Source organism: Suncus etruscus, chromosome 6 (assembly GCF_024139225.1).
Source record: "Suncus etruscus isolate mSunEtr1 chromosome 6, mSunEtr1.pri.cur, whole genome shotgun sequence".
Classification (NCBI taxonomy): domain Eukaryota; kingdom Metazoa; phylum Chordata; class Mammalia; order Eulipotyphla; family Soricidae; genus Suncus; species Suncus etruscus.
Window position 1 is genome coordinate 58,827,313 of NC_064853.1, and position 14,649 is coordinate 58,841,961.

The window sequence follows — 14,649 nt, forward strand, 5'->3', positions numbered from 1 at the left end:
ACCTTAGATGTTTTACTTCTTCCCCCATGATTCTCAAGGCCATGTCTCATTTTCCTTTGAGGACATTTACTGGTCCAGGGGAAGGCTTTCGTCTATAGAAAACAAAGCAGCAGGTAGAATGCTGGAGTGCTGGGGACTTTTGGACACATCACGGTATAATCACAGCACCTGTATAGATAGGGCAACAGGAACTATATACCCTTGTCTCCACACCTGCCTCTTCAGTTCAGAGGAGCTAAGAGGCTTCCCTTTGGTTATCTGTATGAGCACAAGAGACATGAAATTGCTTTACTCTCCCTGGATAATTCCTCCTTTCTTTTCTGTACTCATATTTCAACATCAAACATCTGTTTCTCTTGGGACTGTTTCTTGGTCCTCTAGGGATTTGTATTTATTTGTCCCCAGAATCACACAAGTACAGAGACAGCAAAATGGTGGGTGTCCTTTGCCCAGCATGAACCCTCTGATTTAGATTCCGTGGAAAAGAGGTTATTTTGAGCAAATGATGAGTGATCTCTGTTCATCCACACCCCCAGTCCTAATTTTGATTAAAAAAAAATGTGGCAACAGGTACTACTAGGCATTGGCAATGATCTTCCTGCCCTTCTCCTCATGCCCAGGATCCACTTTTTCTCTTTTTTCTCTCTAACTGGAACATCAAGAATGCATTGTTGCAGTAGAGAGACGAAAAAGATTGTAATTTTCTTTTATGGTGTCCAGGCAGCATTTGCAACAGATATTAATGGGGGACATAAATAGTTCGTGGAAGGTGCTGAATTCCAAGGAGGTGTACCAAGAGAAAAATCTATCCGGAGTGGAGATTGGATACTGGTACCCTTTTATGGACACCCACTTCCTTGGTAAATCCTGTAATTAAAGTTAATTTCAACAATTCATTTTTAAGGGTGAGGTTGATTTGGACCCCACCTCCGACGGCCCCCCAGAGGTTTGGGGTCTCAAAGCTAGTGAGCGAAAATGGCTGGCAGGCTGAGTAGCAGCAGGAGGCGGCCGGACAGTGGCCCAGGAGGCCGGAAGGTGACAGCCGACTCCAGGGACGGCTGGAGGTCTTGGGTGTCAAATGCTCTTGCCTCGCCTGCTCAGACCTGGGAATCCAGGGTGTGGGAACGGAGCACAGAACCGTTCCAAGCAAAGCAACAAGCACTGGCCTTAGACCTTCCATCGCGAACTAGTTACTCAGCTTTCAGCGCGCAAAGCAAAAAGCCCAAACGGCTTCAGTAGCAGCGGCAGGAGATTTCCCGAAGTTCAGGCTAATTCTCACTTTCTCCTGATTGCTCGCCAAACGTCTAGTCCGAGTTCTTGGAGTTTTGTTTTTTTTTTTTTTTTCTCAAAATAAGCACACCCCTCCCTGGCCACCCTCCCCACTCCTTGCTTTTCCATCAGGAGGGCACATAGAAAAATTTCTGCAGTTTAATAGTAGGGAAAACAGTACCAGCCATGATACAAGGTTTTTTGGTGATTCCAACCCGAAATCAATCCTCCGCCCAAGTCTTTTCACCCCCCCTTTTTTTTTGGGGGGGGCGAGGTATCTGCTCCCCTCTGGCGCCCCGCGCTCGCTCCCCGCCCCCCGCCGCCCTCCCCGTGGCTCCTTTTCTCCGCCTCCTCGGCGATTGCCATCTGACAAGATCTCCAAATCAAAGTGATAAATCGCTCCAAACTTTTTTTGGCGGCGCTGAGATGTTGGAGGGGCGTCTAGCGCGCATGTGCGAAGGTGTCCAAACTGACAATGCTGGAGAGATAGCGAGTGTGGATTGAGAGAAAGGGAGAGGGAGGGAGTGAGAGGGAAAGAGAGAGAGAGAGACAGTGTGAGTGAGAGAGAGAAAGAGAAGAGAAAGAAGAAGAGAAGAGAGAAGAAGACAGGGAGGGCGCGAAAGGGAGAGAGCCCCAAAGAAGGAAAAGATCCAAGAAAGAAAAAAAAAAAAAAAACCCAACCACAACACCAGCGGCTGCAGGACTGGGCGCAGCATGAGATCCAAAGGCAGGGCAAGGAAACTGGCCACAAGTAGGTGCAATATCCCTTTTCTGTTGGCTTTCCCCCCTCCTCTGCCATCTTGCAGATCTGTCTCCGGCACTCGGTGGGGGGGTGGGTAGGGGGAAGAGAGAGCGCGGGGTTGCCTCTGGCGTTGGGGGAGCCCGGGCCGGAAAGCAGGCAGGCAGGCAGGCGGGCGCCCCTCAGCCCTGCAACCTGCCGGTCCCACCAGTCTCGGTGCCCGGGCCGCCCGTGCTCACTCCCGTGCCTGCTTTTGGGCGCCGGAGGAGCCGGGCCGCCCTCCGCCCCGCGCACCTTCCAGCTGTAGCTACCCGTGGGGTGGGTGGGTGGGTGGGTGGGGGTGGGTTGGGAGCCTCCAGGACCCGGCTGGGGGGAGGGAGGCAGGCGAGCGCGCTGGAGAGCGGGAAGGGGTGGGGGGAGCGGAGCCCGGCGCCCCCCTCCACTCCACTCCACTCCACTCCCTGCCCTCCCCTCCTCTCCCCTCCCCCGGCGGGGCCGTCGCCTCTGGCCAACCAGCTGGTCCCGGGGTGGGAGGGAGGGAGGGGGCGTGCGGCTCGGGTGGGTGGGGGGCCGAGGGGAGGCTTCGGGGCCTCGGCGGCTGGCTGGGGGGTTGGGGTTCGGCGGCGGCGGAGTTGGGAAAAGTTGCTTGGGAGGCGGCGGCTGCAAGTTGCGCGGGCAGCGCGGGCTTCAGTAGTGGGCGCTGTGCGCTCGGCCTGCTGGACTGCACCCGGGCGGAGAGCCGGGCCCGGACGCGGGCCCGGGCGGGCCGAGAGCTGAAGGGGTGGTGGTGGTGGTGGGGATAGTCGTGGCGGCCCCGGGAGGCTCGGCCGAGCTCTCGGCGCGGCGGGCAGGTGCGGGGCGCGGAGCCGTGGCGAGCAGAGGGGGACCGGGTCGTGGAGGGCGCCCCGGCGATCGCTCTGGCCGGGACAGGGGCCGAGCGGGCGCGTGGCTGGCGGCCCGGAGCTCCCGGCTGGCCAGGCGCCGACTGGCCCCCAGGGGGCGGGCTGCTGGCTGCTGGAACTTGGGGGGCCCTGGGAGAGCGCGGCGCGGCGGAGAGCGCCGGACCCCAGCCTCCCTTCCTTCCCGAGTCTCTGCGACTCGTCTTTCCCCCTGGCCCGGCCGTCGTGGAGAGGGCTCGGCCCCGCGGGAGGAGGGCGAGGGAATTCGGGGCAGGGGTGGTGGGATGCGACCCCGCGCCCCCTAAGCCCCCAGACTTCGAGTGACTTCGGCCGGACTGGCCTCCGGAGCCCACCGTTGTCCAAGAAAACTAGAGCCACCGACGGCTTCTCTCCCGGCAAGGCTGAGATCCGGAGCCGGAGGCGCCGACCGGTCTAGCTCCCCGAGGCGGCCGAGCAGCCCTGGGAGAGGGATAGGACGCCGTTTTGCTCTCCGGCTGGAGGCCCACAGCTCCGAACGTTTTTTTTTTTTTTTTTTTTTTCCCTTGGTGGAGCCGGGCACGGAGAGATGCGGGCTGAGGCTGTCGTCTCCGACCCGGGAAACCTCCAGCCCCGAACCCCCAGAAGTTCCTTTCGGTGCATTTTCAAATCGAACTCGCCCCGCGCCCACCGCCGCGGCGCGTAAAGGCGCAAAGGCGCACAGGCGAGCGGGGGTCCGCACTCTGGTCCGGCGAGATGCTGTCACCGTAGGCGCCTGGTGTAGGTTTTGTCCAGTCGTGGCCAAAGCACTTGCACCCTCACCGTTGCTTTCCCGGGTGTCTGAGATCAGCTTCAAGAGATCAGTCTGCGGGCTCTGCATCCGTCACTTTCTCTTTTGGACCGTGTTCCCTGTTCCCTCCCGGCACTTTATCTGCGACGGCGCCCAGGAGCGTGTCACCCCCCACCCTAGCCCTTCTTCTTCTTCTTCTTCTTCTTCTTCTTCTTCTTCTTCTTCTTCTTCTTCTTCTTCTTCTTCTTCTTCTTCTTCTTCTTCTTCTTCTTCTTCTTCTTCTTCTTCTTCTTCTATTTTTTTTTCTGTTTTCTTTTACACGAGGCCAATGTCTTTATTTTTATTTGACGAGGAATAAATGTGCAGGTGCTTGAAGGCCCAGGGGCTTCAATTCCTTTCTACCGACTAAAGGTTAGGGTGTGTGTGTGTGTGTGTGTGTGTGTGTGTGTGTGTGTGTGTGTGAGAGAGAGAGAGAGAGAGAGATACAGAGAGACAGAGAGATAGAGAGAGACAGAGACACAGAGAGATACAGAGAGACCCGTTTAGGGGCACGGGGCTGGCATAAGCAATGGGGTAGGACAAAAAGGGGGGCGGGGTGGAGCAATTTATTTCAATGATGCCTAAATTGGGAAATGATGGAAGCCCAAGGCTACCTCGCTTCATCGTTGGGTATCCGCGAAGTGGAAGCGGAACACAAGCCCTTTGAATTTTCTGGAGAAACTTTCCCTTTTGTGTTTCATTCCTGCGCCGTCGTATTAAAAATTACCCGCATGCACAAACCCCAAACCGAGCCACATTGCGAATCTGGCTATACTTGTCATGCAGCCAGTAGAAGACCCATTTATTTCATCCCGTGCCACTAAGGATGCCGCTGCAGGTTTCTAAGAACTAGATAGGATGAATTCTTACCAACTTTCTCCTGCTAATCCTCAGGTTCCTGCTTGCACGGCGGCCGCCAGCTGTTGCCACTGGGGTTGCTTTTCTCAGCGAACTGCTTTATGCCATTCTTCAGTTAAAATCTGGGAAATAAAGGAAATCATACGAAAACTCCACAGATTTTTTAAATTTTAAACACCATTTCCTCCCCCCCTTCCGTGCAATGCGTGAGTTTCCTGCGCGTGGCAGAGCTATAGTCCATGACCCCTCAGAGTAATCCAAGACAACTTCGTTGTTCTGTCTGCCACCGATTTCTCTCTCTGGTTTAGGAAGAGGAGTGACCGGCGTACTTTATAAACAAATCCGATTTTTCTCTTTGCAAAAGGCAATGCCGCAAAGGCAACAGATGACATAAAAAGTGTGGTTTTTCTCTATTGCTTCATATTTTTATTTTTGGATCTTTTGTCAACTTCTTGGGTGACCAAGTGCTGTCCGGTTGGTGGCTATGGTAGATGATCCCAGTGCCGAAGATCACCGATCAGAAACCCTGAAAATACCAACTCAAGTTAAATCCAAAACGAATGAGTAATCCACCCCCTACCCCAGTAGTAGGGCCTGTGTTTTCTTTTTAACCAGCAGTTGAAGCAGATAAATTCGTTGCAAATCATTTGGAAGGAATAAACAATTGAACTTTAACAAATAGAGATGGGAAAAGCAACACGAAGGGCATTTCTGCTGTCTAAAACCCTTGGTTTTTACTTCCGTTCTTTAAGAAAAGAAAACTAAAAGCTAACCAGAGTCTGGCAGGGCAGGACCGCGTTCCAGCGGCTTACCTGGGCTGCTAGGATAGCACCAGGGAAGTGCCAGAAATGCCACTAAACAACCGTTTTCCTCCTGGTGATGGGAAAGAAGTGAGGCTGGCTGGTTTCTGCCCAGCACATCTATAGCCTGAAATATTGAAAGAATCCTGTATCGCTCTTGATTAAAGTGACGCCCGCCCGGCAGGATTTCAATCACAGCCATGAACTAGTTTCAGGAGTAACCCCCCCTTAGCTACTGGCCCCCCAGAAGTCTCGTAAAGACCCAGAAGGGGATGCTATTAGTAAGACCACAGCGGAGGGAATGGGAGGCAAGGGGCTGGGGTGGGGGCACTTGTTACTCCTACACTTGATTTGGATTTTACTAGAGGCTCTGAAGTAGGTGAGGCAGAAGACACTTCCTCCAGTGCTTAAACTCATCTCCCTAAGAACCCTCTATCTAAGGTATGAAAGGAAAGCGCTGCTCTGTCCTGGTTCTAACTTAAACTCCATTCTGACTGCCCAGCAATTCAGTTTCCTACATCTCTCCCCAAGGAGGGTGCGGGAAGGATTCAAATTCTGAAGTTTGTTTTTAAAATATATTTTATTTGTTTATTTCCGGCTGCTTTTGAGGAGAAAAAAACCCTCCCTGCTGGAGGTAGAGGTCCCCATCTAGGAAGACGGTTTATTTGCCATTACTTGACCATAACCCTGGCTTAGGACTTCTTTATTGCATTTGGCACTGGGAGCATAGACTTCCTGCATCATTTCGATGCATTTTGCCAAAAGAAAAAAAAAACACGAGTGTTTAAGGGAAGGTTAATAACGCTTTTCATTACCCCCCTCATCCTCAGCACTGTGGAAGGGGACGGTTCATTAGCTGCAGAGGCAGAAAGGCTGGGAAGAAAAAAAGCTGCCTTTGCAGGGTTTTCTTTTGCGGGGTGGTGGATGATGGGGAGGGTGCAAAAGCGCAGGTCGCAGGTGGTGCGTGTCTTGGCGTGTGCAACTGTGTCTTTTGCCAGGTAGCCCAGCACTCAGACTTTCTGAGCCCTACAACAAACACCCAGCAGGCCTCAGCAAGGGACATTCATCACCGACCAAGTTTATTGAAGGCAAATGAATGCGTCAATCCACTAACAAGTTTGGTTTCTTCTAGTCTTGCCCCCCCCCCCCCCCCAACACACTTTTTAAAGTTAAAGGTGAAAATTCCAAGCAGTTTCCTTGAAACACTCCGTCATTGGGTCATTGGGAATTTATCTGTTTTCGGTTTGGGATGTTGTAGCCACGTTCTCCCAGGCTGCACACTTGGCCTGGGGCAGTAGGGTCACTTCTTTGGCCGCCTGGCTCTCGGTCCCCCTCCTCCGGGGCCCACGCAGTGCTGCCCCACGCGTGCCAGGCTCGCCCGCCCCCTCTCTGGCTGTACCTTCTTCGTTTGGTCTTTTTTGGAAGAGGGCCCCGACTTGACTTGCCATCTTCTGGCCAAAGGCTTTTATTTTTATTTTATTTTTTTTACCTTGTGTAAGAGGTACTTAGCGCCTGGCAGGGCCCTAGCCACGAGCTATGTCAGCCCAGCGCATCCCACACCTCCTGGCTTAGGCTGGAGTTCTTGCCTCTCCAGCTCCCAGGGCTGTCTGTCTGCATGCCTGTTTCTGCGGGCTGTTTCCTTGGGAGCGGGTTTGCACCGACCATCTCTCTCTCTCTCTCTCTCTCTCTCTCTCTCTCTCTCTCTCTCTCTCTCTCTCTCTCTCTCTCTCTCTCTCTCTCTCTCTCTCTCTCTCTCTCTCTCCCCCCCCCCCTCTCCCTCTCTCTCTCCCCCCATTCCTCCCTCTTCTCTTTCCATTCCTCCCTCCCTCTCTCCTCACCTTCCCCTCTTTCACACGTGAGGCACATGTACACACACACACACACACACACACACACACACACACACACTCACTCACTCACTCACTCACTCACTCATTCACTCACTCTCACTCACTTTTCCTGGGCCAGGCTGGGCACATCACAGCCTCCAGGGTTGGTAGAAGATGGGGCTGAAAATAGACAGTTTTACTATAATGATGTCAGTTACCTCATCTCACCCCACCCCACTCCTCCTTTTTTGTTTTCTAAGGTGGTGTTTAACTTTTCTTTGGAAGGTTCTGCGTCAGGAGAAGCTTTCTTTAAAAAAAAAAAAAAGAAGAAGAGCTCTTGGTGGCAAGTGTGTGTGTGTGTGTGTGTGTGTGTGTGTGTGTGTTTATGTGTGTGAGAGACAGAGACAGAGACAGAGAGACAGAGACAGAAGAGACAGAGAGAGTTCGCTCAAGGCCTTTGAATTATTATGAACTATTAGTTCTTTCTCTAAAAGTAGATTTCCCCCTTCCCACTTTTCTGAGTTTACCAGGGTATTCTCAAGGACATTAATTGGGCAGTGATAACTAGTGTGAGGCAAAGGATAAAAAAAGAGGGGGGGAGATAAATAGAACCCAAAGCAAGAGCTGAAGAAAGGAAGAGAGCTGTGTGCTTCTTCTTCCAGACCCCCAGCATGCACAGAGTGGTATTTTTTTCCCTCTCCACTAAATGAAAAAAAGTAAAATCCTTGTTAATTACCCTGCTTACATGCCATACAAGAAACTTCAGAGATGTTTCTACATAAGGAAGAAACTGTTTACAAAACTCTTTCAAAAGTGTGACATATTGCTCTAGTTCAGCACTAAAAAGCTAAACACACTTACCCGCCTTTGAAGTACCCTGGCTAGGGCAGCTTATTTGAGTGTGGTTCAGATATTGCTGTGGGTATAACTAATGGCCTCTACCTATTTAGCTCAAGTGGGTGGAGAGAAAGGCCTGAATTCCTTGTCCAATGGGTCCCTCTGGAGACTGGGTTCTGGCTCCTGGCCAGTTCTGTACAATGTCAACATTGAATATTTGAATTCCCAGACTCTATTTAACAAGTTTCTAAATAAATAAACTCATTGTGTGTCTGTGTTTAAAATTATTTCACCGCTTTCATAAAAGCTACAGCATCTTATTACATGGGTCCTGCAAGTTGAATTAAAAAATAAACAAACAAACAGAGCTTAAGGCATTTTAATAGACAGATCTTCACAATTGTATGTTTTCCAAAGACATTCTCTCATGTACTGCAGGATTGGTGCTTATTTAGAAGGTTGTTCTGTGTGACACAATAGAAAATTATCATAAAAAAGCAAATTAAATTCAGAAAGACAGTGAAATATTATTAACATTCAAAGGGAATGTATTTAGATATATTTGATAATTTTCCCTGAAGGATCCTACAGTGAACTGTAAGCTTCACTGATGTGTTCTAAGTGGATATTTGTAGACTCTTATATTCTGTAGTTATCAGTTTTAGGACTCTGTCCAGAGTTTCATTTCTGAAACTTATCCATTATCTCTTTTCCATTATCTCTCTTTGTAAATGAGAAGAACTAGATGAATAGGTGTTGTCCTTATGTTTCTTATATTTCAGTTTGATTTTCAAAAGACCAGTGAGTCCCAAATTTTTACTAAGATTGAAGCATTTAAACATCCATCACATTTTTATGCAGATAGGAATATACATGTTTTATAAAGTACACATATTAAAAACAAACAAAACAAATAACTCACGAAATGCTAGTTCTATTGAAGTAGCATCTGGAGTTGTTAGGAAAGAAAGTGGAATTCACTCTAATTTAAAGGACAACATTATTAAAAGAGTTATGATTTGAAAGGGCACATAGCAAAACCCATAACATTAGCTGGTAACACAGAGAGCTCAAAGCCAAGGAAAAAAATACCATCAACCCATACAAACCCTAAAATAGATTACAATGACCTCAGATATTTTCATTTTCAAAAATAATAGCCATGATTAAAAAGTGGAGAGTGTTTTGCTTGGAACCATACTCTTCTGCATTACTATAAAAGCTGTTTTGTGGTTTAAGAACTGTTTCATTATAGAAAAAAGGAAAGTGAATTTTTAATCACATTCCTGACTCAGAGCTCTCATATTTGAATTTTTATTTTGATTTAGTTGTTATTTTACTCATTAGCAAACATGCTTTTAACTTGCATATGTAGGCAAATCCTTGAATGCTAACTTTTTAAAAAAATTTTTATTTTGAGAATACTAACTTTTGAACAATTGTACACAACACAATTGTATTTAGAAAAATATTTTATTAATTTCCTTGGTAAATTAGTAAATGTCTATGAGTTGCTGACTGTTTAGAAAAAGAACTAAAGCTTCTTTAACCTTGCTTAAGAACACACTTAAAAGAATTGAATTTGTGTGTTAGGATTGCTTAAACCATAGCATTCACTATTCTTGTCAATAGCAATTAGTTGACTTTAGCTACAGACAGCAGCATTACTAAATCTTGGGGCCATCATTCTCTGTGTTGAAGCCATCACCACGCTCATGAATAGTACAGATGTGTTCATCCTGCTTCAAATCTGGGTGTGATCCCTCCCTGAAGAGCTAGATCACCTTCAAGTTATTTAATACTTCCAATTCGAGTATCTTTACTTGTGAGGTGGGAGTAATAGTACCACTTGGGTTAGGGTGCTACAAGGGTCAAACAGGATCACTTATGCTAAATATAATAAACTTTAGTCTTTCTTGTGTCCAAGGACATCAATTAGGTTTTTTCTAAAAAGACTTTTTAGACATCTTCCCCCTTTTACATCCTATGTCTGATTTGTTGAAAAATTTATGCGATTTGAGTCTTCTCAGTAAATGATGTCCTTAGGATAAAGAAAATTCACACCTACAATTTTGTGGTCTTGGTGGTGGTGAGGATGGGGTCACATCCCAGGGTGCTCATGGCTTGCTCATGGCTCTGTTTTCAGGAATCATTCCTGGTAGAGTGATATTGGAGATGGACTCCTGGTCAATTGTTTGAAAGGCAAGCACCTTATTCACTGTACTATCTGTCCAGCTGCAACATGTCTCAAACCTAAACACAGGGATCAGGAGTGCAGCTCAGTTATAAAGTGATTGTTTAGCATGTGTGAGACCCAGCAAAACCACCACCAATTTAAGCATATTGAGATTGTTTATATCAAATTAAAATGGGCAATAAATTTATTTCTAAAACTTGAGAATCTTTCTTTGTTCTTTTTTGGTGGTGATGGTGGGGAAGATAGAGGCCATGAAGAGAAAAAAGATTTAACTTTTCTGTTATAGATTTTGGCATTGTATATATGTACAACAACCTAGTATATATTGGGGTTTTTGTTTCTTTGGCCACACACACTTGTGCTCAGGGCTTATTCCTGACTCTGCACTCAGAAATTACTCCTAGTGGATTTGAAGGACTATAAGTGCTAGGAATTTAACAGAGGTTGATGTGTGCAAGGCAAATGCCCCATATGCTTTATTATCACTCTGGCCCCTCAACAGCCTAAATTTAATTGTGTATCCTCTCTAATTGTCATTTGGACCATGGTTTCTGGTCCTGAAAATGTTGTTTAAATGAAATGAGTCTTGTAGGAAAAAAAAAATCACTTACTAACCTAGCTTAGTTCTTTTTCTAAATGAGGAGATTGTACCAAAGCAAAGATTGTAAACTCAAATCTACAGGAATTATGGGTACAGTAAATGAGTGAAATAAATGAATATAAGTGAGTACAGTAAATGAATATAAGCCATTTCTGATTTGTATTAAAATCTCCACTCTTTCATTCAAGGATAAGAGGAAGAAGTAGGAGCTTTCCTAAACTTGGAGTTTAAGCTTTTCCCAGAAGAGACAACTGCTATTCAGCATCAATTCCCTCTTGGTTCTTGGGGGAAAAGGGCCCAGTGTTACTTGGGCTTCTAGTTTTTTAAGAGAAGACACATATCTAGATTTGTATCTAAATTTTCTCTATTTTACAATGCTGACTCAATTAAAAAAGCATCAGCAGACCACCTTCTAAAGGTTCAACCAAACACCTTTGTCTGTTATATGTACAGTTCCTGGACCACGAAGTTGCAATATCTGGATTAGATAATTCCAAGGTTCCTTCAAAGTTCCATTTTATGATATCCACAAGGCTTCCTGGATATTATCTTGTATTTTTAAGATCTATATCTTCCTTCTCCACCCCAAAGTTAATGTGTGTGTACGTGTGTTTTGATAGATGGAAGTACTTATTATAGAATCTGATATCTGACCATTTATCTGGAAAAATGGCCTTTCACAGCCATGTTGTGTCTTTCTTTCCCTCATGCTGCTTCATCATTAATTGGCTTAAGAAAATAAACTGAAGCACTCACTCTCTTTCTTACAGCCACTGGCCACCATTCCTTCATGCTCCTTACTCAACCAATTCTTTGATTTGTGGGCAGGGGGTTGGGCAGTAAATCATGAGGAGACAATTTTCTGTGGTTTTCCACAGTGGGAGTAAAAGCATTTGGCTACTGTGGATTTTACAGAGAAGGAAGAGTTCGCTCCTGCTCCCTAGGAGGGTCCAGATGTCACGTCCTGTACATCTGTAACTGTAGAACCCAACTGCTTTCTAAGCTATAAGCTTTTAAGAGATGAATGTGTTATTTAAAAAGTTCTATTTTTCTTGTAGGAAAATTTCTTGTAAGAAATTTTAAGAATATTTTAAAGAGCATTTGAAAGTGAACAAAAATAGTCAAAATTATTTGTTATGTTAATTTTTATGAATTGAATTTTTTGCAGAACTAATAGGTTACTGAGTAAAAAAATTAAGTCCTGAGAGTGAAAAGGATGAGAAATAGTGATGGAATGCCAATATAATAGAAAATTTGGGGGTGTTGGTGTTTGGACCACACCAGATTATTCCTAGCTTTGTGATCAGGAGTGTTCTCAGTACTTGAGTCTATAAGTGATACCAAGAATGGTATAGACATAAGAGACATCACAAGGCAATCGCCTTAATAGCCCCCTCCTCTCACTTTGGGCCCCAGCCCAGCTTAGATAGTTTGGATGAAGTCCTTTATGACATAACATTAAATATTATATCAATAAACTGGTAAATAAATATTTGTTATAAAAATCATCAAATAATGCAAGGTCCATAATATAAATAATGTAAGGTCATGCTCATTATCTTAGAGCTATCTGTTCCCAGTTTTAACTCTTGACATTGAAGCCCAAATTTCTAGGTTAGTCTGTGAGGGTCTTTCATTCTTGAGTTAGAAGAATGAGTTAATTTCAACCCCAGGTTCTGAGTTAGATGGACTTGGTTTTGAATCCTGACTCCAAATAGTTGAATGAAATGGCAAGTTAATCTTTCTATTTCAGCTTCTTAACATAAACTATTAAATACATTTATCTTATATGAGAATTTGATGAACAAAGGCATTTAAAATGCTCTTTACAGAGTATAATCTCATTACATGTTCATCATAATTTGATTAATTTTTCAGGCTTATTTATTGTTTTACCCAGGACAGGCAATGCAGTCTAACTTGTTTTCTCATTCTGCTATATTCATTCTTTTGGCATTCTAAACTTATGTTTCTATCTCCTAACCTTTAGCCATGATGTTGCCCATGATGTAGTATGTAAATCAAACTATACTTTTACTATCAAAATCTAACTCTTTTAAGATTGAGATTAGAAGTATTAAGGGGCCTGGAGAGATAGCACAGCTGCGTTTGCCTTGCAAGCAGCCGATCCAGGACCAAAGGTGGTTGGTTCGAATCCCGGTGTCCCATATGGTCCCCCGTGCCTGCCAGGAGCTATTTCTGAGCAGACAGCCAGGAGTAACCCCTGAGCACCGCTGGGTGTGGCCCAAAAAAACCAAAAACCAAAAAAAAAAAAAAAAAAAAAAAAAAAAAAAAGAAGTATTAAGGAATGGTAGAGCTAAATGTCCAAACCATAAAGTCAATAACACTGAAATCATGAGACCCAAACAACTGAACTTTAAAATGTGCCTATTGAGATGTCAGGCTGGGATGTGTTTATGGGAGGGAACTTGGGAACATTGGTGGAGGAAAGTTGACACTGGTAGTGGAACTAAAAAGTTTATTTTATTTTATTTTTATTTATTTATTTATTTTTTAAGAATGAGCTTAAATTCTCCTGGAGGTTCATCATTGCCACTGAGGCATGGATTATTTCAACCCATCATCATTTTTGGCATTTTATTATCAATTCATTGTCTTCACTATGTAAATAATTCAATTTTTTTTCTAGCAAAACTGTCACAACCTGGGCCGGGTGGTGGCGCTAAAGGTAAGGTGCCTGCCTTACCTGCGCTAGCCTAGGACGGACCGCGGTTCGATCCCCCGGCGTCCCATATGGTCCCCCAAGCCAGGAGCGACTTCTGAGCGCATAGCCAGGAGTAACCCCTGAGCGTCACCGGGTGTGGCCCAAAAACCAAAAAAAAAAAAAAAAAAAAAAAAACTGTCACAACCTAGAAACTCATTTTTGTTTCAGAAAATTCTGCATTTTATGCTTTGCATATGGCTGATATAAGTACACATTAGATGATAGTAGTTAACAATGGTTTTGGTGGATTATGTGGACCCCCTTCAATTTCTTTGCCTGAAAAACCTGTGTAGTCAGGTAATATCAGCATTAGAACTCTGGGACATGTGACACTTTAATTGCATACTAAATCCACAATTGGTCTATTTTGACAATGATAAACCACCTGGAAAGCCCGTTTAGAAAGTGGAGTATTGTTCCCAATTTTCACCAGTAATGCTCCTCATTTTCCAGTGCAGATATGGCCACTTAAATTATAAATGATATTGATCTTGATTTGATCCTACTAGGCCTGATTCTACAGACTATCAGTGGTCTGTCTCTTGATAGAGATGGTGAAACATTTTGTAACGTCATGTAACTCTTAGGGATTTGAGAGGTGTTCAGCTTTCCAAGAGGTATCAAAAATTAAGTTTTAGGTAACTGAAGTGATAGCACAGCTGGTAGGGCATTGACTTTGCAAGCAGTCAACCTGAGTTTGTTCTCTGGCATCCCATAATATGGTTTCCTCTGAGCCTGCCAAGAGTGATTTCTGAGTGCAGAGTCAGAAGTAACCCCTGAGTGTCACCATGTGTGGCCCAAAATAAAAAAAGTTAAGTTTTAACATATATTTTAACTCTAGTTTAGGGAGTATTAATATAAAGCATAGTATTTCTTTTCTTTTCTTTTCTTTTCTCTTCTTTTCTTTTTGGTTTTTGGACGCTCAGAGGGGGTGGGGACCATATGGGATGCCAGAAATCGAACCAAGGTTCATCATGAATCAGTCGCGTGCAAGGTAAATGCCCTACCACTGTGCTATCGCTCTGGCCCCAAAGTATAGTATTTTAATGTACAGTGGTACTTTAGTTCTCTTTAAAACATTTTAAGTCTG

The 14,649-nt window shown here is 45.2% G+C and overlaps 1 protein-coding gene across 1 annotated transcript in view; it reads left to right on the top strand.

The window, feature by feature from the left end:
* The first annotated feature begins 1,853 nt into the window (after positions 1-1,853).
* LOC126011772 (histone-lysine N-methyltransferase MECOM-like) overlaps positions 1,854-14,649 on the top strand; it is a 320,122-nt gene continuing 307,326 nt past the window's right edge. Inside the window, exon 1 of the mRNA XM_049775571.1 lies at positions 1,854-2,020. Within this exon, the coding sequence (XP_049631528.1) occupies positions 1,984-2,020 (37 nt within the window). The 5' untranslated portion in view covers positions 1,854-1,983. The remainder of the gene's footprint in view (positions 2,021-14,649) is intronic.